The 26627-nt window shown below is 42.5% G+C and overlaps 1 protein-coding gene across 2 annotated transcripts in view; it reads left to right on the top strand.

The window, feature by feature from the left end:
• The window catches only part of clasp1a (cytoplasmic linker associated protein 1a), a 64582-nt gene that overhangs the window by 22297 nt on the left and 15658 nt on the right, over positions 1 to 26627 (top strand). Inside the window, exons 8-23 of one of the 2 annotated variants that reach the window (XM_030786797.1) lie at positions 285 to 355; positions 12626 to 12769; positions 13661 to 13737; positions 14100 to 14192; positions 14346 to 14491; positions 15039 to 15174; positions 15563 to 15633; positions 15876 to 15935; positions 16771 to 16848; positions 17196 to 17363; positions 18342 to 18388; positions 18579 to 18749; positions 21696 to 21803; positions 22931 to 23086; positions 24378 to 24539; positions 26303 to 26406. In XM_030786797.1, coding sequence (XP_030642657.1) covers positions 285 to 355; positions 12626 to 12769; positions 13661 to 13737; positions 14100 to 14192; positions 14346 to 14491; positions 15039 to 15174; positions 15563 to 15633; positions 15876 to 15935; positions 16771 to 16848; positions 17196 to 17363; positions 18342 to 18388; positions 18579 to 18749; positions 21696 to 21803; positions 22931 to 23086; positions 24378 to 24539; positions 26303 to 26406 — 1792 coding nt within the window. The remainder of the gene's footprint in view (positions 1 to 284; positions 356 to 12625; positions 12770 to 13660; positions 13738 to 14099; positions 14193 to 14345; positions 14492 to 15038; positions 15175 to 15562; positions 15634 to 15875; positions 15936 to 16770; positions 16849 to 17195; positions 17364 to 18341; positions 18389 to 18578; positions 18750 to 21695; positions 21804 to 22930; positions 23087 to 24377; positions 24540 to 26302; positions 26407 to 26627) is intronic. The other variant, XM_030786798.1, reaches the window with a different exon arrangement.

The following is a 26627-nucleotide window of genomic DNA, read 5'->3' as shown; positions in this document are numbered from 1 at the left end:
GTATGTCTGGTTGGGTGGCCATTAAAGAAATTCACCCTCGTCGCTCAGTTCTTGCCTCATCAGTCGGGCATGTCATTGTAAAAGCTTATGCAAGGCTATAGAAAGGGCCAAGCAGAGAGACAGTGGTTTTCACAGAGCTGTTCGATTTGAAATTTGTCCTTCTGGCTAACTGAAGGATACAGAAGAGTGTTTTTCTTTTTGAGAGTGCAGTCAGTTTGACTGTGAGCAGCACTTGTTTGTTTTCCTCCTGGAGTCTGAATCTGTTTCCTCTTCTTCTCTTTCAGGTTGAATGTAATTTTCAGCAGATTTGACGAAGTCCAAAGATCTGGAAACATGATCCTCTCCTCAGGCTCAGGTTGGTGCCGAAACCCTACCTTATCTTTCCTGGATGGGCAAGTCCTCAGCAATTTTCTAGCTTTAACTTCTTCTTTTTTTTCTTTTAAGTGGAAAACTCCTCCTTTCTAAATTTTATTTCCAAAATCTCTCATATCTTTAGAACAAGAGAGGTGGCATTAGTATTTTGGGGAAGCTGAATTTTTTTTTTTTAAGCACCAGACTGGTGGCCCATGGGCATGTGATAATTCTAGGACTTGGCCAATGTTGACCAGACACTCACTAGAGATGTTTAAGACCACCTGTGGTAGAGATTCCTGTGGTAGAAACATAGAATCCTGTTCTCCTCAGCCCCTCGTATGGGACAGCGTTCACCTCTGTATGGCATCAAGGTTCATGTCACACATCTGGTGATGGATTCTGTGATGGAGCTGCAGCTCAGCTATTTTGTTTATTGGATCTTTCCCTTTGCTCATTTGGGAATGACTGAATCGTGGCTTTTTTTTTTCTTCTCCAATTTTAATTGTGAAAAGATTGTAGCTTCATTTTGTTAGAGAACATATTGCCCAAAGTTTGGCAGATCAGTGGAGAAAATAAAAAAAAAAAATCTTCAGTTCAACGTGCGTCTTCATGCCCCTCTCCTCAGGAAACAGATTTAGGGCTCCTCTTCAGCCTCGTTCACTTTTGTGGTGTTGCTGTCTTTGCGTCAGCTAGCACCAGCTATATTTGACAATGTTCATTTGCATACAGTTAGAAAAACTGTGCCCCATTTTCATTTCTCTCGTTTACTTTCTCTCTCTCTCTCTCTCTCTTTCTCATTTCCCTTACTCAAGGTCAAATCCTCACATCCGCTCTCTCTCCCTCTCTCTCCCCTTTGACCACAGCCTGAATCCGCTCTCTGTCAGTGTGTTGGTAGACAGGGCTGTGGGCCAGGCTAGCATTCTGCTCGCTAGATGAGTTTCCCCACAGGAGGTTGGCATGCGCTGGGTCACATTCCCTCAGTGTAGCCAGGGCATAACACAGAGCTAACTTAATCTCCATCAGCATGTCCTGAGGGAGCCAATGTCAAATTTAAGTACGCGTGTCGCGTTTGTTCCGTACTGTATGTGTATGTTAAGCTATTTCTGAACCTTGACGTCATAATGTTAGAGGAGCGTTTGGTCACATAGCCGGCTTTGCGTCCATGTCGCGGAGTTATTGCTGTATTTGAAGCAGGAGTGTGTTTACAGCACTCACAGCCTGTGCATGTGTTGCTGAGCTCTGGGATGACTGTACTGTGAGACGCATGACGCTGACTCTGCCCCATTCTAGCTGATGGACTTCTGTGTGTGTGTGTGTGTGTGTGTGTGTGTGTGTTTACACTTAAAGCTGTGTGGTGGGGATTGCTGAGGGGAAAACTCAGCAGTTGGTTCTTACAGAGAAGCAGGATCTCAGGATTGTGTAATAATGAGAGAAAGAGACCTTCCTTTAAAATGATTTGCGATTAAGATGTTGTACAGTGCAGTACAAATATGACATGTATTTTTTGGGGGGGTGTACAGTTCTTTTTTCACCTTCTTATTTCTGATTTATCTAGCCTAGATATTGTCACAGAGCCTTTTTAATGAGGAGTTCAGGAAGTGTGAGTTGGTTCATTCATATCCTATGAAGGATTCAGTATTTCTATTGTTTAGAATGCTTGTTACTATATCTTCGTTAAATAATATCAGATGATAAGTAAATCTACTCCTTGCTACAGCTTAGCAGACACGACACTGTCGTTGTACATGCTGTAAAACACACTGTTGTATTGAGAAGTTTTCGTGTAGAGCCGCTCTTGTCCTGCGGCTTCCCCTGTGGTTACCGTATGACTATTATTACTCTCACGGTTAAGGCTCACCCGTCGGATCCAGCAGAATCCAGGTCTGCTCGCCTTGCTCTGAAAGACCGCTGATTCCCTCCAAACTGTCTCGCTCCGTCAGAAAAAGCCTGGAGATGGCGACTTTCAAAGAACAAAGCAGGTCCAGATGATTGTCAGAGGCAGCCATAAAGCCATTCTCCACACGTGTTTCTGAGGAGTCCAACGGCTTATCCCACATTCAGAAGTAAAAGCAGCCGCGTCTATAGTTTTCAGCATATTTCAGCCGACATCTGCAACAACTATAATGGCATTAAATAACAGGAAATCTCTTTCATTTCAGTTGTTAATATTGCACAGATTCTCAGTCCAGCTGTCCTTGGATGTCCGCGGCGCTTTTCCTGTGTGGCGGCACTGGACGAGGAGAAACGCACCGTGACGTCGTGTGATGTTCAGGGTTTTAGAAGATTTACCTGGTTAGAGGAAGGAAGAAAAACAAGGCTGCCCTGAGCAGATCAACGTCGACTTCATTCGTATCGTAGATGACAAACGCTCGGGCTGAACTCGTCCCGTCCGCATTTAGTAAACACCAACGACATTTAGTAAACAACAATAACACGGCATTTTTTTTTTTTTTTTGCTTCACTGTACCCAGGTCGTGGTTGGACTTTTTTGTTTTAGCAGCGTAGTTGGTGCGTCATACTGATTTTGGCTCTTGACAAAATAGTTTTCTCTAAACCGGTTCTATTTTCAAGCCAAAAAAAAGAGAGGAAAGAAAAAAAGCGAAGCCACCGTGGGGTGGCTTTTGTCTTGGGTGAAGTCACAAGACCAGGGCTGTAGGAAGGAAGGGAAAGGAGGGGAGGGGAGGGGAGGGGAGGGGAGGAGAGAGCAGAGAGAGTGAGAGAGACTGACAGACAGAGCCTGAGCAGGATCCTCTTTCCCTGCTTTCTCTCCGTTCTCTCTGAGTTAAAAAAAAACCCCAAAACAAAACACTTCCACTATGACGACAGGAGAAGGTAAGGGAAAGATTGAAATGTCTTGTTTAAATATCAATGAGAAATGAACAGGATATCCTGGGTTAACCGGAATCCTTTTTGCTTTAAGCAAGTGCTCTGAGAAAAGGTGATTGTGTATGTGTCTCTGCGTGTTTTTGTGTTTCAGTCTGCGTTTGTGTGGGTTGCTGTTTTGTGTGTGTGTCTCTTTCTGTTTGTGCGTGTGTTTGTGTTTCTGCGGGCGTTGTGTGTATGTGTGTGCATCCGTGGGAGTGCGCCTGTACACACATGCCTAGTTTGGGATCAGTTCATGCAGATAAAAACCTGTTCACTTTTTATACATGTTCAAGGCTATTTGGTTTAGTGAAATGGTACTCAGATCTCTTTTCTCACGTCTTACAGTTTTCATAGTGACGACGTCGCTGTTGATGGTGGTTTTCTTTTTCTCCTCTGTTCAGCTATATCTTCAAATCATTTTGTACAGAACAGAAAATTCTGCTTTCAGGTAGAGGTTGTACATAATCGTTTGAATGCCTGTTATGGTTTTGAAAATCAGTTGTGCTTTGATTTTGGGCAATGTTTGTCTCATTCGTCGTCTTGGGTTATTTTGTCTAGCCACTAATGAGCCTAGTGATCGGTGACCTCTTTCCCCCCCCCCCCAAAACAATAGCTAGAGCAGAGATTACTTTGATGTACGGTATACCTCAAACAGAATAAACTGCAGATATAAAAGATGAAATGGCTGGCTAATCATTTTCTTATTTTTAATCTAAGACGTTGCTTGTTCCATCGGTTTTGTATACCGGCAGATCGGAACGGAGAGAATTCTTTACCCCTGATATTTTAGGTGAGTTTTGTTCTCATTGTTTTTGTTCAGAAGATTCATGAAGTAAATGTTGTATGAGGAGTATGAAAGGGAAATGTTTTGTGTAAACAAAGACACGGAACATAAATATAAACACATCAACTATCACCGCTGCTGAATCAAGCAAATACTAAAACTTTTTTCCAAAGACGTGGAAGACTTTTTAATTTTTTTTAAATCAAAACTGTGTTCAGGATGAAGTACATTAGCGATCCAGGATCCTCTCATTGCCGTGTGTGTGTGTGTGTGTGTGTGTGTGTGTGTGTTTATTTCCTAACAAAGTACAGCTGTTTAGTTTTCCCACACTGCTCATGCTGGCACTACGTATACAGAGAAACAGAGTTCTCACATTTTAAACGGTGACCTGTTCAAAGACGTCCCGGGTCATGTGTGTCACCTGTTCCTGTCACATGGTGCGCACTGGGGAAAGAATGGGCCCAGAACGTTTCGTGCTGTGAGTATGGAGATCCCTGCAGGAACGCCGATGGAGAACGAGCCGGAGAAAAATAAGACTTTTATCGCTTGCTGTGCTAAGAAACTGTCAAACGCGGCACAAGGAGGAGGAAAGGAAACTGAGACTCAGACAGAGACTTAAGAGACTTGAATTAAACTTGGCATCCATATTTGTGGCCATAATACACAGGGGATCAGTGAGGGTGGGTGTGTGTGCGTGCGTGTTTGTGTGTGCGTGCGTGTGTGGATGTGAGTGTGCGTGAGTGGACGTGCGTGCGCATGCTTTTGAGCTTTGGAAAGAAGATTGAACATTACCGTGTATGTCCGACAGCCCTGTTACATAAACACGTCGCGTTTGGAGTTTTTCTGCTGACTGCGTCAAAACAAGACAGCCTAGCTCCTGTGTCGTCTCTCGTCTGACTGTACTGTAGGTTTAATTTAGCTGCTCACTGCCCCATCATAAGAGACCTGTGCTGTCAAGTCAGAAGCAGACTCAACATCAGATGAAGCTGTATGTCTGCTTGAGCACTTTAGTAATAGTTGGATTAATATTGCCTGACAGATTGGACTTTTTGCTGGTCATTGTATATCTCTGATTTGATATGGTCCATTCTTTTTGCTCCGTAAAAAGAAACGCTTTATCAGAGGATTATTCCAGAATTTATCATCAGTCTGAAGTTCTTTTGTGGGGCCAGATTTATTTGAAACTTACCAGAGCTTTTGTCCTGGAATCACTGAGCGTTGGCAGATCATGCGGAAAAGATTAAAACTCCTCTCCCAAACAACGGTATTACTTCTCTTTGAATGCATAGGATATTCCGGAATATTCCTTGTCCTTTCCTGAACAGTCTCTTAACGTAACAGGTTTTTTTCTTCAGGAGCAATTACTGAATGTATTTACTGAGTAATAATCACTCTCGGTGAATGCGTCCTCAAACCATGGATCAGTTTTAGCCTCCAAGATATTTGGCGTAGGAAACTCACTATCAGCTTACGGAATCAAGACTTCCCACTTTATCAGTTGGTGCCTCTATTTCAATAATTGAGTGAGTCTGATTATGAAGAACTCGGGGCATGTTGCGGAAACCATTATCCTCTCAGAGGGGCAGGGCGGCAGCGACAGGAAGGGTGCTGACAGAGGGGCTTAACCCTCGACAGCTGTGTGTGAAAAGTGCGTGTTACGGTTGACACCCACAGGGAATAACCGGGCCTCATTCATTCACTTCCTAACATTTAGGCAGCATGCAACTGCGGTAGGGTACGGTTACAAGCGTCCCGGACAGTCAAAGGGCCGGAGAGAACTTGATATTTGCGCTGTTTTGGATCGACACACGCAGAATCCCAGTCGTAGATTTCTTTTTTTTTCTCCCCATTGTTCTGGAAGCATACCTTTGCTTTGTTTCACATAAAAGACCCTTTTTGAGTGATTTAACTTCTTGATTTGTGGTGTTACAACAATGGTCATGTTTTATTTTTGTGTAGTTAGTGGAGTTTGGGAAGCTGCTGCCTTAAAACGGAGTTCTCATAGAAGTGAATGTATGGTCCTGGGGGCTTAGTGAAAAGTTAAAAGAATGTATGAATGTATAAAAAATGAATATTAAAAGGTTCCGTGCCTCTTGCAGTCAGTCTGTTTTCTTGGCTGTAGTTATGTACAGTGAGTTGCTGATGAAAGCAGAGAAACTAACATAAATCTCAGTTAGTTTTAGCCCAAACTGATAGTATCTGAGATAAGCCATGTAATATTTTTAGACGAAAGAAAGTGGGTCTTTGTTGAAGTTATGTTTGTGCTCTCTGTATCCAGCCTGTGATGGTGGCTAAGCGACAGTTGTGTGTAGCCGGCCGCCTGGGTGTCTTCATGTTGTGAATGGTGCCTTTTTTTTTTTTAACACCGCATAGTATATTGAGACAGTATACAAGCACACCCACACACAGTCATATGGACCACACCACATACTCCTCTCTGTTCATTGGAGAGGGCCCGATTGTTACGATCTCACATTTTGGATCCTGTCGCCCACGCAAGCACGCTTGCTCTGAACAGGCTAAATTTATGTACACGTTTTTCCAGATCTTTGATGTTTTATTCTTCCACCCCCGGCCCAGCTCACTGATTCTCCTCCTCTCTGTCGTCGCATCTCGGCCGACTGCTGGGCTCAAATCAGGCTGGAAACAACCTTGTTTCATTTCATTTAGTAAATGGAGTGCTGAAATGGATACGTTAATTAGCTATTACTGTGTGATGACTGCCTCATTTCCAACTCATTTCAGCTGAAACAATCAAGTGTGATACGGATGGGTGAAATGCATCAAGTATGTTGGGGGAGTGAAAAGAAAGGGGGGTATAAAATACCTAAAAAGAGGGTGGGAGGGGTTGATTTTTATGAGTTTTTTTTTTTTAGCTTTGTGATCTTTTGTGGTGGCTGGGCTCCTCGGTTGGAGGTCCAGACAGTTTCAACGTAGCAAAGACACTTTGAAAACAAAACGCTTGTTTGACCCAACAGCTGTTGCTGTAGGATGGTCCTTACTGTCATCCAGCACCATCCGGTCTCTTGGCGTGGTGGGGGGGTAGTGGGGGGGCTTTCTGAGGAGGCTTTGTTTAGGTTGAAAGTATTACATTGGACGGGGGGGGGGGGGGGGGGGGGGGGGTAGAGGATTATTTTTTGAGGATATCAGTTGCTGTATTTCACTAATTTGATTGACACAGACAGTCTTACTCCTCTCATCTTGACCTCTCCTTCATGTTCGAAATGTAAACTCATCGTGCAGACTTGTTGATGGCTTTTGAAATGTAAGGCTGTATTTCAAGGATGCGTGCAAAGAATCTGCGTTTGGAAGTGGTGAGTCGAATAAATTTCAAGTGCCTTAACGTGAAACCAATTTCCAAAGTTCTCAGTTACAGACAAGCTCAAATACATCTTTCACACACATGTATCCGTCTATCCTATGATAATATATCTTGAGGAATGTCATTTTTTTCTTCTTTATTTTATTTTTTTTACTCTCTGTTTTTTTTTCCCCCCATGGGAACTAGAGCTTTATTGTTCCACTTATTGTTTATTGTCACAAGAGAGTCCAGCGCAGAGTAAGCCAGTAAGTCAGATTACACTCCGAACAGAATGAGCAGAGGTCCAGCACAAACATTATTGGTCTGCTCCCTTAAGCACCATTGGGGTGACAGCCAATGTCTTTGCCCAAATAACAGCTTGTCTTGAGGCAAGAAACAACCAAGAAAACAAGCCAGGGCATCTCAGTGCTTAACCCATAACAGAGTTAATGTGAAGGATATGATTTGGCAAAGCACAATAGCCACTGCAGGCGGTATTCACCTCAATACCGACATCCAGTGTTTCTCTAAAGCGCTGCCTGGAGTTTGTGATTGACTGGAAATTAGACAGCTCTATGCGCATTAACCCTTTCCACCGGGAGACTGGAGTTTAAATCATGACATTTGTAAATGAAAAGTTCAGTGAAAACGCTAGCGTGGCTAGCATGGCATTTTCAGTTTTTCTGTGGAGACTGCTCTTTTCTAAGTTTGCTGCGCTCTGCTTAAGGTCATTTTCGGCTCAACCTTTTCAACGTCTTTCTTTTGATCTTTCGCATGCTTGTTCACCTAGGCAACGCTCTTATTTCATGCTGCCTCATCTGAGGTATCCTTGTGAATCTTTTCCTTTTGTTGTCTTAAAAAATACACACAAAAAACATAGCCATTTTTTTTGTGTGTGTGAATACACTATTCTTTACATATGTTGATCTCTTCAAAGCAGTCAGACAATACACTTCACACTGAGCTTTCATGTTTCCTCTTCAGTATGTGAATATCATTCACTCTTCATTGGTTAAGCCTGTCCAATCAGCTGCCCAATCCAGATGAAGTTCTGTCATTATTGACCAATACAAATGTAAACAGCTGTGCTAAAGAGAAAAGAGACAACATGTGTCTTTAATGCTTCTCTCATAATTTTCTACAGTAACAGAGACAGCTGCACCCTCTCATGGGTGGGAAATGCATACCAAAAGATGAAATAACTCAACTGTATCTGCGGAATATTCTAATGCTACTTTAAAATATCCATTAGGATTTGGTAGGAGTGTGTTCCTTCTAATTCTATTCTTTGTTGAGTGATGGAGCAAATTTAATGCTTGTGATAACCATGTTTTCATGTAATGATGTTTTTATTTGCATTTCTGAAAATGTGCAAAATAATGTGCAGTGATTTTGTTTCTAGCGCCCAAGTCCTGGAGGAGGCCTGTATGCCAAAAATATAACATTTATCTGGGATAAGTTTTGTGCGATGTATGAAAGGCATTCAGCATGGTTAGAGGGGGAAAAAAACCCTACAGACGAGTTTAATATACCTGACTGTAAGTCTGCATATAATGATTCAAAAATGAATAGATGATAATAAGGCAGTAGCTAGAAAGATTGCGTGCTTTTCAGCTTAAGAGAAGAGTGGGGAAAAATCGATCACACTGAAATCCCAGAGCATAAAACTATGGCAGGAGGATTATGGATGATACCTGGTACAAAGAGGATTCACTGAAGAGTTGAAGGAGGATTCTGGGCTCAGTAGCTCAGGATAGGGTGCCACCCTGTGGAGAGACACAGCAACAAGCACTGCAGTACTACTGTCATCTAAATAACATTATTATAATGTTATATGCGCTAATATTCACCAAGTTTTTAAATAAAAAAAGTGTTATTGTTTTAATATTTAGCTTCATTAGCAATCGACATGTGCATATATCTTTGTATTTTATAATTTCATTTGTTTTCCCTCACAACGCTTTTAGTAACTGGTTTAGAAGATCGGTTATGTAGGGTTAACGGTGCTAAACTGATTCTGAACCCTATCCTTATTTTTGTCAATTAAGGGGGATTTATTTTGGTAGGATTTTAATTAAAGTGTTATCTGAACACATCCTGTTATGCTTACTGGTTCAGACTGGTATCGTTGGTTCATAGAGCAGACGCTACCTTTGTTGAGCTGCAGGCTAAACCGTCTTCCTGTTCCCACAAACTTCTCTGCTGCTTCCCAGTCTTAGTTATTGTGAGCCAGGATCCGCCCTGGACAGATTTTAGGCTTAACCTATGTGACTCGTTCTCATCCATCTTTTTTAACAAGCTCATTGCTGTTTGATATCGTGTATCTGATTGAATGAAGCTGGATTTGAAGGATTGTTTTAACTGGGACACTTCCCTTACTGTAGTGTTGAGACCTCTGAACTTCCTGATGGATGCTACCTCGCCTGCAGATTTGCTCTTGCTCTGATTACTGTTTTTGTAAGGCTCCCTCAACGAGAGTGGAGTGGAGTCTGCGGAGCGCTGTGGAAATAATAAGCGAGAAATCAGTCAATCAGTGTTCAGCTAGGAAAGAAGTGTTGCTTGGAAATCACTTCATGGAGATGTATTGACAGCCTGTAGATATCTGAGAAGTAAAGGCATAAACAAATATTTGAAATAAATTTATGAGCAAAATGGAACAGACATTGCTTAACAATCTGTCTTTTGACTGGCCTTTAACTGGCTTTCCCCCCCCCCCAAAAAATTGCAATCAGAATGCATAGAATCTTAATAAGCTGTTTTCTTGCTTTTTATTATTCGGTTAATATAGATTTTAAAATAATGTAACTGGGATTCTGAGGTAGATATTTGAACAATTTGAAATGGAAAAAAAATTGTTCAGAACAGTTTGAAGTCTTTGGAAATCTTAATAGTTAAAAGAAAAAAAAAAATCAGTTTCTCTGGAGTGTTTCTCTGGGGAAGACAACAAAGACATCATGTGTTGCACCCAAAATAGCAACTACACAAAATATTTGTGCACAGATGAAGTCCAAAACTTGTACATCCCTCTTGGGATCCAGTGTATGGATCGCAGAAGAGCTGATCAGGACTTTGCTGAGCTCTAAATGAGGCGCGCAGGCTGGCACAGTGCCTTACGAACAGGTGGTGCTTATGTCTGGTTATTACACGTCTCCAGAGAGAGTGAAATAGTGACCCACACAGAGAAGTACAGAGAGACTTGGGTGCGGTTTGATTATCTCTCTTGCTTCTTTGACATAAAGGATTTTGTGCCTGTGTGACATTAGTCTCACGTTTGCGTGGATAAATCAGTGTGACATTTGTGTCATCTCGTGATCGAGTGCACGCGCGGCCTCCAATCAATCAGCCAAATGCTTGATTGTGTTTGCCCTTTCATGGCATTCCAGTAAAATGGTCTTTAAAGGTGAAAATGCATTTTAGGTCTCTGTTTCATGTGAATATTAACACCTTTTCATTGTATTGCCTAATAGCGTCTGACTGGCCTTTCCCCCTTTTCAAGAAGTGTGAAATATCATTACACAGACACCAAGTGGAAGTCACTTTTATCAAGCATTCATTTGCAAGCAGTTATCATTACTCAACAGACAGCCATTAGAAATAATTTGTCACTCTGTCGTAGACCCTAATTATAGTTTCCCTTACTGCTAACACATTACCAGTCTTGCCTGAGTTAGATGTATTATAACTGCATCCTTCCCACATACCCAACAGTGAAGAGAGAATTCACACAGGACGTGTATTCACTCGCTGCTCCAGTCACAAGGTTGGTAGCATGGAGACAGCATGGGATTGTTCCTGCTGGTTCGCTGATTTATTCTGTACCAGATCCATTGATACTGTCCCTCACAGGGTAAAGTGTCTTTGGACATGCCGTACTTCATAAAAGCCAATGTTTTTGAAAACAGACTCCAGGAGGTCCTCTTTTTTTTTTTTTTTTTCGCCAGACAGAATGATGACTAGTGAATGTGCATTACACCATTCATGCCAACAAGGGTGACACCACTGCTCCTGGCTCTTAGTCTCATCAGTCTCTCTCTCTCTCTCTCTCTCTCTCTGGTTTGAGAGTCAGTGGGATTGACAGCTTGCCTCATAAGATCCCCCTGAGAGTGCTTTGTTAGGCTTACCAGACCAACAGCTCAGCCCAGCCCACACACACACACACACACACACAACTGAAAAGAAGAGAGGAGAAGAGAGAGCACTGTCCGATCTCTTGCTGGTGCTGAGAGTTGAAAGAGCAGTTTAAAGAGTGTGACTGGGAGCATGCTGAGGAAGCTGGTGTGTAGGAGGATCTGTGCCCGTAAGCAGCTACGCTAACACCGACCCCGTCTTTCTTTCTCTGCATCTCTGCCTTCTCTCTCTCTCTCTCTCTCTCTCTCTCTTTGTGTTCATCTTGCTTGTATCAGCACCTTTATAAAACTAGTTTTGGGCAGACTTTTCTTTTCTGTCGTTTTCCTTTCTTGATTGCATGTGTCTTTAGCTGTGTGTTTGAACACTGGGATGAGGAATGTGTACTAGAAGGCCATAATGTATTTTGTGTGCACAGGCTTAAAAATAGGTGAGGAACCAGGGCTGAAAGTGTGTTTTGAAAACATACTATTGCATCTAGGTGTAGGTGTGTGTGTGTGTGTGTGTGTTATGATGGTGGTGGGGGAATGTTTGTATTGTGACTAAGTATAAATTTTTCTTGAGTTATTTGAGGCATTGATGTCTGTGGCTGAACATTGTTGTTTGTGATCTTGTACTTCTGAATTATTCATGTTCATGTAAAAATTCTGTTGAGGTGGGTACGATCAAATTAATTTTGTATGCCTCCATAAAGTTGAATGATGCCTGTAAGGTCTTTATCCATAAGCAGTAGCATAACGACACCGTTATGATGGGTTTGGTATAAAATAACTATATTTTGGCGCTGAAGAAGAAATTTGTAGTTACTCATTAAAGAGGAGGTCTTAATCATTTCCTTTTATTAAGTGCTTTGAGAAACAAAGATCAGTAGACTGAAAGGGCTGTTATCCTGACCTACACTACCTCAGTCAAATCTGGCTAAAAGGCATCTCTCCTGGAATATGACCGTGATATTTAATGCATGCGAAGTATTGGACGTTTGACAAAAGTAGTGCATGTTTATGTAATGCTCAGAGAAGCCAGCTTATGATACACGTGCGTGGGGCATTAGTACGGATTGATGCCTGTTGCAAATATGTTGCTTTCTCTCAATGAAGACAAGTACAGTACATGGGTAGATGATAAAAAAAAAAAAAAAAAAAAACCAATGGGAACCCATCAGGCACTGATTGAAATGTGGTTCTCCTTCTCTTCAGATAAGAACTTTGACGATGAGGACTCCGTGGATGGGGGCAGGTCCTCCTCCTCGTCCTCCTCTAAGGGCCTCTCCAGCAGCAGAAGGGGAGGCAGCATGGGCTCCATGCGTAGACCCAGTTCAGCTTCTGGAACCAGGACAGCAGGTAAGACCACCAAACCACGCCCCCCCCCCCCCCCCCCACACACACACACACACCCCCACACCATAGCCTGCCCTTTTACAGTATAGTAATTTAGTATGGCTTGGAAAATATCCCTCAGATGATAATGTCTGGACTATTGTATTATATATAATGAACACTGGAATTGTGATGAAAGCCCCAGAATTTTTTTTTCCCGTGGCACCATGTTAAACATATTTGTCTTTGTGATTTGATTTAATTTCCGACAGTTTGGTTTTAACACGAACGCTTGCATTTTTAATGTGATGCAGCAACCTTGTGTGTATTCCTGTTTGCACAACTGATTGCTGCACCTCCTCCTAGTGTTAGCCTATACGTCACTCGTAGCTAACAGACAATCCAGTGAAATCAGGGTTCTGAATGATAGATGTGAGCCTCTACATGTGCATGGCTGCATGGCCCTTAACGTTAAAGCCTTCTCAGGATGCAGGTACTCTGAAAACCCGCTGCTATTCTAGAAGAGCAGCATTTGGTCTATCTGTTTTTGAACTGTAGAGTCACTGAGCGGTGAGTAAGGACACAAGGTCGTTAGAGGTCACCCAAGAAGTAACTGATTTTCACCAATCAGAACAGGCTTATGTAACAACACGGGATGCTTGTCAGACAGCCGCCCGTGGGCCTACATGATGGGATTTGGACAGAGGGCAGCACAAAGGACAGGTTTTAACAAGCACACCGCTACAGTCTTACACTTATCACAATGATAGGTTTTAACCTAATCCATTAAAGAAGGGTGTCAGCTAAGATGATCACAATGCTCAGAAGACAAGGTTGTAAAGAGTACATTTCACGACAGATATAAAAGTAGGAATCGGTTACGACTCAAACATATTAATTGCATTTCCCTGTCAGGAAAAGAAGGAGCCACTGCAGGAGCTGTGGATGAGGAGGACTTCATTCGCGCCTTTGAGGACGTGCCCGCTGTGCAGGTAAACCGCTCACACACTCATAGAGCTGCCATTTTGTTTCTGAAACACAATACACAGACAGTGGTGGTGAGTAGTGAACCTGCCACGTGCTCTTCAAAGGCAAGTGTGTACCAGGAATTTGTCACTCTTCAAAGACAATGGCTTTAATTTCATTTGTTTTCCTTCAAACTGATAATGAAAAATGTCCAGAGGTAGACACAGAAAATAATGGCAGTGAAATGCCTTTCAGGAACTTTCTAAGTATTAAATTTAAAAGTGTCCGTCGCACTTACGGACTCCCCGAGGACTGAGGACCCCCCAGTTGTTCTCCAGCCGATCGTTCCCCTGCTGTCAGTGGAGTTCTGAGTCATTTCTTTTTGCAGATTTATTCCAGTAGAGAGCTGGAGGACTCACTGACGAAGATTCGGGAAATGCTATCTGATGACAAGCATGACTGGGAGCTCAGAGTTGCGGCTGTAAGCGCTTGTTCTTTATAGATCTCTCTGACCACTCACACTCACATCCATCGTTACATCCCTAACCCCCAGGCCCTGGCCTAGAATCAGAATTTTGTCTTATCGGTTTCTTTTCTCGGCACGATTGATCCAATGAATCATTTGTGTTTGCAGCTGAAGAAAGTGCGGTCTCTGCTCCTGGCCGGAGCCGTGGAGCACGAGTGTTTCTCTCAGCAGCTCCGTCAGCTGGAAGCAGCCTTCAAACTGTCTGCAAAAGACCTTCGCTCTCAAGTGGTTCGTGAAGCCTGCATCACCTTAGGGTATGTCATGCAGTAGTTATCTCTCAAGTCATCCTGGTCTGAGTAATGGACTCTTTTCCATTTTGTTCACTCCTTTATTTAATGTTAGTCAACAGGTATTAATGATTGGAAAAAAAAAAACAAAAAAAAACAAGCCTGCATGATCATTGGGTGTTTTAAAAGACTGCTCCATCTATACAAGTATTTTATTTTAACATTTTTAGTCATAGTTCCCTTTGTGTGTGCTACCTAGAATGTTATGTTTATAGGAAAAATAACTGGCAAGATAACGTTTGTATCTTGAATTGCCTCACTCACGTGCGGCTTTGATGTACCATGTTGCAATGCAAGTCTTTCATTAATGTGAGATTTAATGTACCTCTAATGAGGTGTACGCTGAATGTGAAGGGTTGCTCATGAAGAACAGCTGGTTGATGGATGTGGAAACAGACTCCATAATTTACCGCCGCACAAATGTTGCCGTGATGCGTTTCCATTCAAACGGCCTCATAAGAGCTGCAGGGTACTTAGGCCGACAGTGATCGGTTGCTCTCTTTTCATTTCTCAGGCATCTGTCCTCATTGCTGAGGAACAAATTTGACCACGGGGCAGAGACAATAATGCCCACGCTCCTCAACCTCGTGCCCAACAGCGCCAAAGTTATGGCCACCTCTGGAGTGGCGGCCATTCGCCTCATCTTACGAGTAAGGCTTGAGTGGAATCGTTTTCTGCACTTTCAAAGCACTTTAACATCCATCCAGTTCTCTAATGATAAGGAAAAGCTAAAAAAATCATGTCTTTTATGAATGAGCTCTCAGACTAGTAAAGCGTGGTCACAGTTGCTGTTATGGGCTGTATGTTGTGTCATGAGGATGCTCTGCTACATGGCATTTGATGTTCTAGAAAATTCTTTTATCTTTTTCTTTTAGTTTTTTTTCCTCCAAAATTATTTTAACCGTGTCTGTTGTATATGTCTAACAAGTTCAGTATAAATATTTTTTTTTTTTATTATTTAGGGCTCTCAGACATGATTCTGTTTTGTCCATGCTCAGATAACAGAAATGTTATTTTTTATTTCAATTATTTTCTCAGCACACCCACTACCCCCGCCTCATCCCGATCATCACAAGCAACTGCACGTCCAAATCTGTGGCTGTCAGAAGGTAAGGCCTTATTATTACTGCTCAGTAAGAAGAAGAAGAAGCAGAAGAATAGTAATAGTTGTAATAATACTGATAATAATGACAAAGGATTGCACATATTCAGATTGTGATTTTTCTTTGCATTAGTATGAGATGACATTGACACCCAAAGGCTGCAAAACAAATGACCAAAATCTCAGTTGTTATTCAGTCTATTAAAGTGGGGTCTTTTGTTTGCTTTTTTTTTTTTTTTTTCCCTTTAGACGCTGCTATGAGTTTCTAGAGTTGATGTTGCAAGAGTGGCAGACACACACACTGGAGAGGTGAGGCCATCATTACATTAAAGTCCAAACTCATTCAAACATTCACCTTCAACAGATGTTTCTGTTAAGACACCAGTACTCGCTAAGACTCGTGAATATATTAACCGTCAGTTAGTGTGCAATGACAGGGCTACTATACCTTCGAAGTTCAGGATTTCTCTCAGTAATAATTAGCAGATATTCTGTCTTTGGTTGTTATTTTTCTAGACTTGTTTTTTTTTTCTGGTTGCGGAAAATAAGTCTTCGAGTAACTCAGAGTAATGTTCGCGTTTTAAGGAAAATGTTTGAAGGGCGGTAACGCAGTCAACATTTGCTTTTAGAAATGGACATATGCCTCCACGTGCATTCAGAGTTTCAGTTGCCTGTTTTCCCTCTGACTGTAGACATGTCTTCCCCCCTTCCTTTCCATGTGACATTTAACTTGTGTAAGAGAGTGCGGTTAACTTGTCTTAGCTTGGCTGAATGGGCAACTGATGATTCTCTTCTCGAGCTGAATTGATGAGCCAGGAATGAGCGTCGATCATGCATCCCTGGCTGTTTCCATGGCAATGTTCCCAGGAGCCCTTTTATAAGGAGAGCCGGGCTCCCACTTTTCCCTCAAAGTGTTTTCCCTTCGGGCTCTCTGGGCTTTTTACTGAGACGGGACAGTTTTGAAAAGAGCTGGAACCAAGTCCAGAGGGTTTGAAAAGACACGGAGTTTCTCTCTCTTCTCTCGGATTTTTGCTTATTGTTAACTGGTCGCAGTGACTGACTTTTGGGCACTGGACACAAATTATAGAGACTGTTTTGTGCATCTTGAGTACATGTTACTAGTCATGTTTCCTTACTATCCTAGGCATGTTGCTGTTCTCACTGAAACAATCAAGAAAGGGATCCATGATGCTGATTCAGAGGCCAGATCTGTGGCCAGGAAGTAAGTTTGTTTTTTACATGTCTATGTGAAACAGGATTTGTCTAACTAATGCAAAAAAAGAAAAACTTCTGTCGCATGCTTGTTCTGAGAGAGAACAACAAATAATCCAACAGTTGATTGATATGTATCCACATTGCCCTGATTACCAGCTGTGTATTCAATGTACCTGCTGTTCTATGTTAGATGGTTAATCAGTGTCTGATACTCAGAGTCCCTTGCTCTGGGGTCCAGTGTGCTTCACTGGTTCACTTGGTTTTACACCATGGTGTCCTGAGGGGATGGTCCGTGTAGGATCGCTGAATGTGGTTTAACTGGTTTCGCTCTGTGGACCTACACTTTCTCCAAAGGTGTTACTGGGGCTTCCATGGCCATTACAGCAGGGAGGCAGAGCACCTGTTCCAGGCACTGGAATCAACCTATCAGAAGGCCCTGCAGTCTCATCTGAGGAGCTCTGACAGCGTCACATCTCTGCCCCAGTCTGACCGCTCATCCTCCAGCTCTCAGGAGAGCCTCAAGTGAGATACACACACACAAACACACACACACGTATGTCATCACTCACCTCAGAGTTTCACAGATATACAGTTGCACAGAGGTTCATAAATCAGTAAAACAAATCGCACAGGGTAGCATTTTTGATCCCATTCGATGAGTCAGGTTTTGTTGTGTAACTTCTCTCAGACGTTTGACGTTCACTTTAAGCTGTCACTCAGTATGCTGTATGAAACTACGCTGATGTCAAGAACTCTACTTTATATGCTGTTGTAAGATGGTAATTTGTTTTAAACCAGTGTCGTTAGAGAGCCGTTACGAGACACATTATCAATAGTGCTGATCTATCTGTTACCTCTGCCGTCATCACTGCAAGACTTGCAAACCTTGACAGATGGAGTGTGCGCTTTGATTTGTAATCGTTTCCCCAAACATAACGATCCCCGCTGGATATTAAGCAATGATCTCATCCCCGATACACAGGCACGACCTCCCTCTTTTTTCTGTTTAGAGAGGATGAGGTCATCATTCCATGGTAGTTCTTACTGCCGTGATAGAGTGACTGGTTTACACTGATGTCTAAGCTACATTGGAAAGAAGTAGAGATCGAAGTCATGGTCATAGATACGGCATCAAATTTTCTTTTCTTTTTTTCTTTTCTTTTAAGTGAGCAAAGCAACACGTTTTTTAATGTGGTGCTCATGTTGTCTGCGCAGTTCAGTTGTGTTGCTGCAGGAGCTCTGCCCTGTCTCAATCTGTCTCAGTCAAACTAATCTCTCTAAGGTACTGCCAAAAACCATAGAAATCCATAATCCCCACTCAGTCAGCTCCAGCACTGATTTTTCATTTATTTATTTTTTTTAAATTCTCAATTCATTGACCGGACAGACCTGCCGGATCACAAAACGATACCATTTGCTTTTCTCTTTTTTAAAATCATTTCTCAAAATTTATCAGGATAACTGTGGAACTTACAGCTTGTTGCTTTTTCTTTTTTGCAGTCGCCCCCTGTCTGTGAAGAGCGTCATTGGAGGCAGTATAACAAGAAGTAACAATCCTGTCTTTTTTTTCTCACTTAGATTACTTAGTTTTCACACACGGAATAGCTTCTTATGACCTAATTTTAATATTGTTATATTTAGCTCCTGAGAGACTACTGAATGCAGGGTACTGTTTTCTTTTAATGCGTTTTCTTCCACTTTTGAATCGGTTATAATCTGTTTGTCTTCCCACCCGAGGTAAAGTGGTCGGCTCCAGAGTCTCGTCCACCCCCGGTGGTCTTCAGCGTTCTCGTAGTGACATCGATGTCAACGCAGCTGCCAGTGCAAAGTCCCGCATGTCCACCGTCCCCTCCTCGTCCCCCTTCAGCTCAGCGGCCGCCCTGCCTCCGGGGTCTTACGCCTCTCTGGGTAAGCACCCCTTCCTCTTATTTCATAAAATTCGATACGGATACTTCAGCCGCACTCTAGTGTGTCCACTTTTTCCCTCCTTCCCAGCGCCTAATTAGGGAATTTTAATAAAATAGTCATTGGTTTTTATGGGTCTCCATGGCCATTTATAAAGCTGATGGCAGTCCTGCATGGTATTAAACGGTGCCGTCATGAGGAACACATGATGCTCAAACTCATCAAGGCTTTTTGATTAATGATGTCCAGCCACTGATTTTCTTTTCCAAAATCTGACTTCTGGAGATTTCAGCGAGAGGTTTCAAGTATTCCGTCATTTAAAAAAAAAAACAAAAAGAAAGTGTGCTATGTTAAGGCCGTTGACTGTATAAGGTCCTCGTATGAGTCTCAGAACCTTGTTTTGTCTCACTTACCACCTTCTCTTGTATCACTAACTTTGGACTTCAGTGACCATTATACAGTGTTTGTCCTCACCCAGCGCTTAGTCCGGGAAGTATTTCATCCCCGACGTGATGTTGTTCAGCAAGTATTGCAGACTTTTTTCCCCCTTGTACACTTATTCAGATCTAGCCTTTTCCCCTACTGCTTTCATTCACTGTTCTCACACACTCCCTTTAGATCCCGCCCTGTCTTCCACGCTTCCACCTGCTTGACTGACACTAATCTCTGCCTCTTATACCTCTCCTCTCTACTCCTGTCCTCCTCCGCTTTTGTTTTTTGCCCCAAAGACGGTACACCCGGTAAACCAGATGGTAAGCTTTGTGTGTGCGTGTGTGTGTGCATATATGTTTGTCCCCTCAGCCTTGTGTGTAAGCAGGGCTGTCAACAGTGGTCCCCCCCCCCCCCACCCCCATGTCTTCCTCTGTCTATGTTCAAGCCATCCTACCTGATGGCCATTTGTGGAAAACTGCATGACCTGTGTGTGCATGATTAACAAATCCTCTCTTTACTGTTTACTACAATTAAAGCTCTTAGCTAAATCGGCATAAACCTGTTTCAACGATTCTCCTCCTGTTTTCTCTGTGTGGCCCACATTTAGGGGAAGAGGGTCTAAAGATCTGTCCTTGATTTGCCAAAATATCACGTTCACAGATTTTCACATTTGCCGTTTGGTTTCAGAAGTGAGCATGAGAGGCTGTTAAACATTTCTGTAGTTTCTTAATTTACTTCCTATCCCCATTATTGGTATCACTTATCATGTAAAACTAGAGGTGAGCTCAGAGCAGCTGCATCAGTGTAAAACATCACACAAAAGATTCGGGGGGTCTTTCTTCATGCCATTTACATGTGATGTGTATCATTTTGCATTAGAAACGCGTCCTGCAGAAATCATATTGCCCCCCACGCCATCATGCTCCAGCGCCGCTGAATCAGTGACATCACAGTATTGTGAGATTTATTTTCTTCATGTTAAAATTCAGGCACCTGCTTAAATAATGGTTGAGTTTAATAGGCAGTGGTCTAAGCCAGTGGAACTGTGGAATGGAGCAGTAGAACAAAATGTAACGAATTGCTGGAGTTCTCTGTATAACTGTCAGCTGAGGGGTAATTATACTTGATGCAAGGCTCAGACTGAGATTCACAGATAAATTGGTACAGAAAAAACTGCATATACAAAAGGTCTAAGGGTAGCTTTTTATTATCAAAGGAAGTTATGATATTATAAAAGTAGTCGTAATGGTATGCACAATGGAGCCCTAAATAAATTAAAGAGATTGAACTGGGGTTAAGTCATATAGAATGAATTACAACACTACACAGAACAGCGTGCAGTTCTGTGTCAGCAGGAAATGCTAATAAAGTGAGAAAAATTTCCATTGTCCATGCCCTGAATAAAATAGTTGATCAACAGACGAGCGTAGTTGTTTGTCAGAGATAACAGGCCCCGACTGAAGGCTGATGTTGATAGGCCGTCTCATTTGGCATAGTATATCTGAACACATATCGCCTTAAAGATTAATGCTGATAATCTACATTTTATAAACAGTCACTGACCCTTTCTGAACTTACCGTGAAGCCAAATGATTTAACAGGGTGAGTCCGATGGTCAGATTAGGTGTCCCGCTGGCTCCAAATTTAGTTATGTTCTAATTTTAAATCTGCTATCTGTAGTTATCACAGTTTTTACTCTCTTCACACCCATTTTATTGGCCTTATCTCCTCTTTGATTGCTTGGGTACACTTGACTGATTTTAGTATTGTGTTCTCATCTGAAGACTGGTTATCGGCTGATTTTTCTTTCAGAACAATACAGGGATTTCTTTGGTCCTGTAAACCACTCAGTTGAACAGATACCTCTGTATGCTTGCCAAGGATATATCAAACGGTCAAATGTTGGTATGGAAGTAGGTGGTGTGTGAGAGAGAGTGTGTTTGTGCACATGTGTGTGTGCGCGCGCATGTGTGTGTTAGTGGCAGGCTGTTTTGGTGGGAAAAAGTATCAGGATCTCATCTGGACGTTTTCATTGAATTGGTGATTGCTGGTTAATTTTAGCAAACATTATCTTTATTTCCCCTTTTGGGCCAGAATGTTACGTGCAGTCACATTAACTGGATCCGTCGTATTCATTCAACAGAAATCTATGATAGCACTCTAAAGTTCAGAGTCATTTATTGTCTCACACACTCACTATAAGCTCCTGTGAATGGACCATGCATTGTCTCTGCATTATGTATAGAGGAGAGAAATAGAGGGACTCGAGACTTTTCTTTCCAGACTGTGTGTGAAAGACGAACATTAAGCAACATAGCAGAACACCTCCTTTTTGTTTCAGTGTAATTAAGTTCTCTTACGTCACTGTCCTCCCTCGTCCAAGGTGTTTTGTCTCAGTTTGTTTGAAAGCTCAGATGAGTAAAATGGTTTGAAAACTAAAGTCTTTTTCTCCTCCTCCTCCCCCCCCCCCCCCCCCCCCCCCCCCCTCTCTTCCACTCCCTCATCCTCTGTCTGCAGGCCGTGTGCGAACAAGAAGACAAAGCTCTGGTAGTGCTGTGGGAGCAAGCACAACTGTTACAGATAGCCGAGGGCGAAGCAGAGCTAAAGTCGTATCCCAGTCTCAACGTAAGTGTCGTCGGTACCATTCACCCTCCCTCTCCCCTGTCAGGTGACAGCCCAAGTAGCTGGTTTCACATAACCACAACGCATCATCTTAACACGTGGGGCTCCCCCATTTTCATTTCCAATCACTCACAGAGATGGCTTCTCTGCTGTACAGTGGTATGACATGCTCTTGAGTCTCTGTGCCTCTGTTTCTGGCGTTCCCATTGTGTGGTTAAGCATCCTAGTGAATGTGGAGTTAAACGCACCACTTCACAAGTTATGCCTCGTAGTTTGCCTTGAGCAGCTGAAATGCTCAGGGATTTCTTGAACTTTGGACAAAGGATTAACTTCTTGCTTGGTGCATGCTGGGTAAAGATGTCTCACATCGAGTGTCTTTTGTAACTTTTCACCTGTCCTGCGGTTCGCCTTCATACACAAGGATCCAGATCAGCTAACCCTACTGGTGGTAAGCCCCCAACTCCATCCAGTCAGAACCATTTCTCCCGTTCACTTACCACCCTCCTGCACAGTACCCTGCATGACCTCATATTTACATGTCTTTAGCTTCATCGTATAGGCATGGTTCAATCAGACGTACCAGTTTCTCTTTGCTAAGCGTAAAACAGCGCTATCCATCATTTGTGATTGTTGGTTAGTTGCAGAATTTTTCGTTTATCTTGATTTCATTTGAAATGGTATTTGTATCTTCTTGTCTGCATTGGTTGTATGTTGTTATTGTTGGTACTTCTATTGTCATAATCACTGTGTGTTTCCCCACAGTTAGTCCTTGGATCCAAGCTCACCTTGTTTGTCTTACAACCTTCTATCAATTTATTTCCCATCAAAGCTGAAATCCCACTTCCACATACACTCAAACACTGCACTTACGGAATAGCTCATTGTCTATGCAAAACTTTCCTCTTCATGTTTTTGCTGATCAATAATTCCCTCACAGTCATAGAGAAAATGTAGTTTGCTACCCTAGACACACTGCCCTGAATGATATTGATTTCTAGAAGTGAATTCAGCTTTGAGTTGGATTTGAAAAACTGCATGAGAGAAAGATATTGAGTCAGTGCTCTGTGCAGGGTCCGTCCAGTATAGCGGGTTGTGTCAGTCTGTAATGATGGGCCTGTGTTCTATTCCAGCTGGCAGTCGCTCCAGCTCTCCCGGGAAGCTCTTGGGTCACACGTATGGTAGGATTCCTCGGGCTACCGCTACTGCAACACCCTCTGAGAAACGCACCCGGATCCCCAGAAGCCAGGGCTGCAGCCGGGAGACCAGCCCCAGTAGACTGGGTCTAGGTAAGGGCCCATCCATCACAAGTAATTGGATTAATGTGTCTTCTTACTTCATATTCTTATTTACACTTACATTTATACTTAATTAGTTTTAGAGGTTCTCTCTATACTTCTGCATAGCATGGTTGTTCTAGCTGTTTACAAGAGAATTCCCTTAAAACCACCAGCACAGTGCTCCATTAGATAGTCTTTACTGATAGATAAATGGTGGATATGCTATCTTGCTTACAGCAGATCTTTTAACCAAGATGAAGTAAATACAACACAAAGTATAACAATGACAAAGGTCCCATAACTAATCCTTGAGGAACACACTGCAATAAGAATTCTTTAGCAAGAAGACTTCTGATGGAACAATATAATTATGTCTGCTTTTAGACCAGTGTCTTTGAGGTCCAGCGCTTTGTGAACGCAATACACTTAAGATATATTTAATGATATAAAGGAAATGTTCTTCACTGTTTTATTCATGGCTCTTCTCTTGAGAAATCCCACCACCACAGAGCAGTGGGATCTCTCATTCAGAAAAAGAGAGTATTTTTTTCTTTTTCTCGTTCATAAAGGAAAAAAAAAAAGAACCAGTGTTTAGCTCAGTGTGCTTATGAGGATGCTGATGCTATCATTGTGTGTCTAGATTCTCACTGCTACTAATGGTTCTTCAACTTTTGTCAATAAGCGATGACTGGGCTGAACAACCGGCTCTGCTCATCTTTGCTTCTCATTAGTTTGTCACTCTGTTGAGGTCATTGTGTGTGTCAGCCATTTGTGAGAAATCTCATCATGTCTATGTTTGGGAAAGCTGCCTTTTTTACGATCTGTCTCTGACATTTACTACTGCCAACCTAATTTTGAGCTTGTTAATTTGACAGGGAATCATTTTCAAAGTAAGGATTTCGTTACATGAAATACTTTGTTCCCAGTTTGTCTTTGCAAGCTTATGTCTTTATCCACCAGTAATTAATCATTAATTAACTGACTACCTTTGTGTCTATAAAAACAGCGTTGTTATTCAGACTCTTTGTTTGTTTGTTTTTTGTTTTTTTTTGTGAAGCTCTACTGTCGCAAATTGCATTGCTCTCTGAAAAGAGGCTACCTAACTTTGTCACCGTGTATCACAGTCCAAGCTGTCAGCTGTCAGTCTTTCACACTGAATGTCTAACCTGTCAGACAGAAGGACCTTCACTGTCCCTACTGGTCTGCCCCCCCCCCTCCCACTCCCCAATCCCCTGTTCCCACTCCTCACGTTTGTGACCTGGCTAAGGCCTCATTAACTCCCTAACCTGTGTTCTAACAGCCAGGCTTTGTGGTAAAGCTCTTCTTCCTGCCGCTTCTCCTTACCGCACGCTAGCCCGGAGCAGTCGCATTCCCCGCCCCAGCATGAGTCAGGGGTGCAGCCGTGACACCAGTCGCGAGAGCAGCCGCGATACCAGCCCTGCAAGGGGCTTCACTCCTCTGGGTGAGTACACCAACCGGGCGGCCTATGGGGCCCAACTAGTACCTGCCCCCACCAACCACCCCCCCAACCTCAGCCACACCCAGAACCCCAGTTTTCAAATGTATCGGACCTCAAATCCACTGGAGCACCCTCCCCTTCTCTTAGACTCAAATTCCCTATTCAGCCTCTGCCCCAACTGGAATTAAAAACCTCTCTGGTCTGCATGCACTAATGTTCTCAGGGCTCTAGAGTAATCTTTGTCTCCTTGTTCCACCTTTGGAAATGATTGTTCTAACTGTTTCTTTCCTTCTTTCTTTCTTTCTTTTCTTCCTTCTTTATTTTTTTTTTATGTTTCAAATTAATCTAAATTTTGCTAATGAATATCTGTTTGTTTCGGACAGTATGGTAGTTATAGAGAATTTCAAGCTCAAAAAATGTTAAAAAAGGCAGCATAAATTCGCAGCAATATATACATTTTTGCATAGCTAATCTGTGTCTGCTGCTTGGGATTGCTGTCTCTCCTACGCTGAAGGAGCAGAAAATTTTGCTCCTTTTTTCACCGCTTGGTTGTCCAGTTGCGTTTTCTGTGTGTTTCATGCTTAAAGATTAATGAGGGTCTCGGGTTAAATGGTGGCATGTTTGTGTGTTGAGTTTGCTGCCAGGGATGGTGCTGAATATGGGTCGTGTAGTTAGCACTAACCCCTGTGGGGTGTCACCCTTCTTCCTGTCCCTTGCAGCCTCCCGACGTCACTCACGTTCCACCAGCGCGCTGTCCACGGCTGATCCCGTGGGCCAGTCAGGTGACCTGCATGCCCCCCTCCCCAACCCCCCCCCTATTCAGAACTAGCAGTAGCATGCCTTCCTAAAAAAACTCAGTGGCTCATGTCACTGGGTGGAACAACCAAGCTAAAATTTCTCCCTACAATTGGTTGTATTAATCAGTCGGTCTTTTTTGACTAGACATATAGTAAAAAGCCAGTACCTGTAAATTATAACTAATTTGGTAAAATGATCTTTGAGAGTGGGGAAATTTTATGCTTGTCTTTGCTACAGTTATTTAAAAGCTTCCCCTTCGTCTCTGTAAATGGGTATTAACTGTGTATCCATCTCATTTGGTTATAGCATCTATTTTAACAGTGACTATTTCTTTGGTTGTTGGATGTTTTGTTTTGTTGCTTTGTTTTGTTCCATTTCATTAGTTTCTGCTGGAGTATTTGTGAAACATCTTGTTGATTTTTCTGGCTTTAGTGGTGCCTATGAGAGGCATTTACAAGTCAGTCTTTTTGCCTCGTCATCTGTGATGTGAACCTTATATTTTGATGAATGGGCGGAATTCAGGAATGTTGTGCAACTAAGCTCTGCTTGCGTCAGATTTAAGCTGACTTTGCTCCTCAGTGGTCCTCTGTATGACTTGGAGGAGGCATTGTCTTATTTGTGAACATGGTCATTGTCGTTGTTTCTGATTGTTTGTTTAAATTGCACTGCTTTTATCGAATCAGAGATATCGTTCATATTTTGTGTTTTAAGTTGATGCATTTTTCTCCCCTGATTTGTTCCAAATGGCTTCCAGTCCCTCTCTTTTTGTTCTGGTGATTTTGGATTTGTTTTGTCTTTTTTTTTATTGACTTACCAAAGTGAGGCTGAGTCCCCGGTAGCGTTCACTCTGTATTTCTCTCTTTTTGTAAAGGTGAAATGTTTCCTAGTGAGGTAAGTATTTCTTCATTCTATTTTTTCTTCTGTGGTCTTCCTCACTCTGTTTGTTTTTTGTACCTTAACCCCTCTAGATCGTTTTGGGTTGATCCATCACTCCCGTATCTCTGCATCTGTTAATGCCATGAGGGTCCTCAACACGGGCACTGAGGTGGAGGCTGCAGTTGCTGATGCCTTGGTAATGACAATAATGGATTGGTACTTTAGTACCATCACAGTTTCCCTCATAACCTCAGATTACTCATGTTCTGGGTGGCTTTTGTATTCGGTGTCTTAAACAAAAACTCTTTTTTTGTGTCTCTCTACGCTGACTTTCTTAAGCAATACATTATTGGGGTTTAGTATTGATTAACAGCTTGATCAAATGACAAGCTATTATTTATGGCAACATGGATCAGT

This window comes from Chanos chanos, chromosome 10 (genome assembly GCF_902362185.1).
Source record: "Chanos chanos chromosome 10, fChaCha1.1, whole genome shotgun sequence".
Taxonomy (NCBI): Eukaryota; Metazoa; Chordata; class Actinopteri; order Gonorynchiformes; family Chanidae; genus Chanos; species Chanos chanos.
The sequence above is the reverse complement of the archived record's forward strand: the minus strand, read 5'-3'. Positions and strand labels throughout refer to the sequence as shown.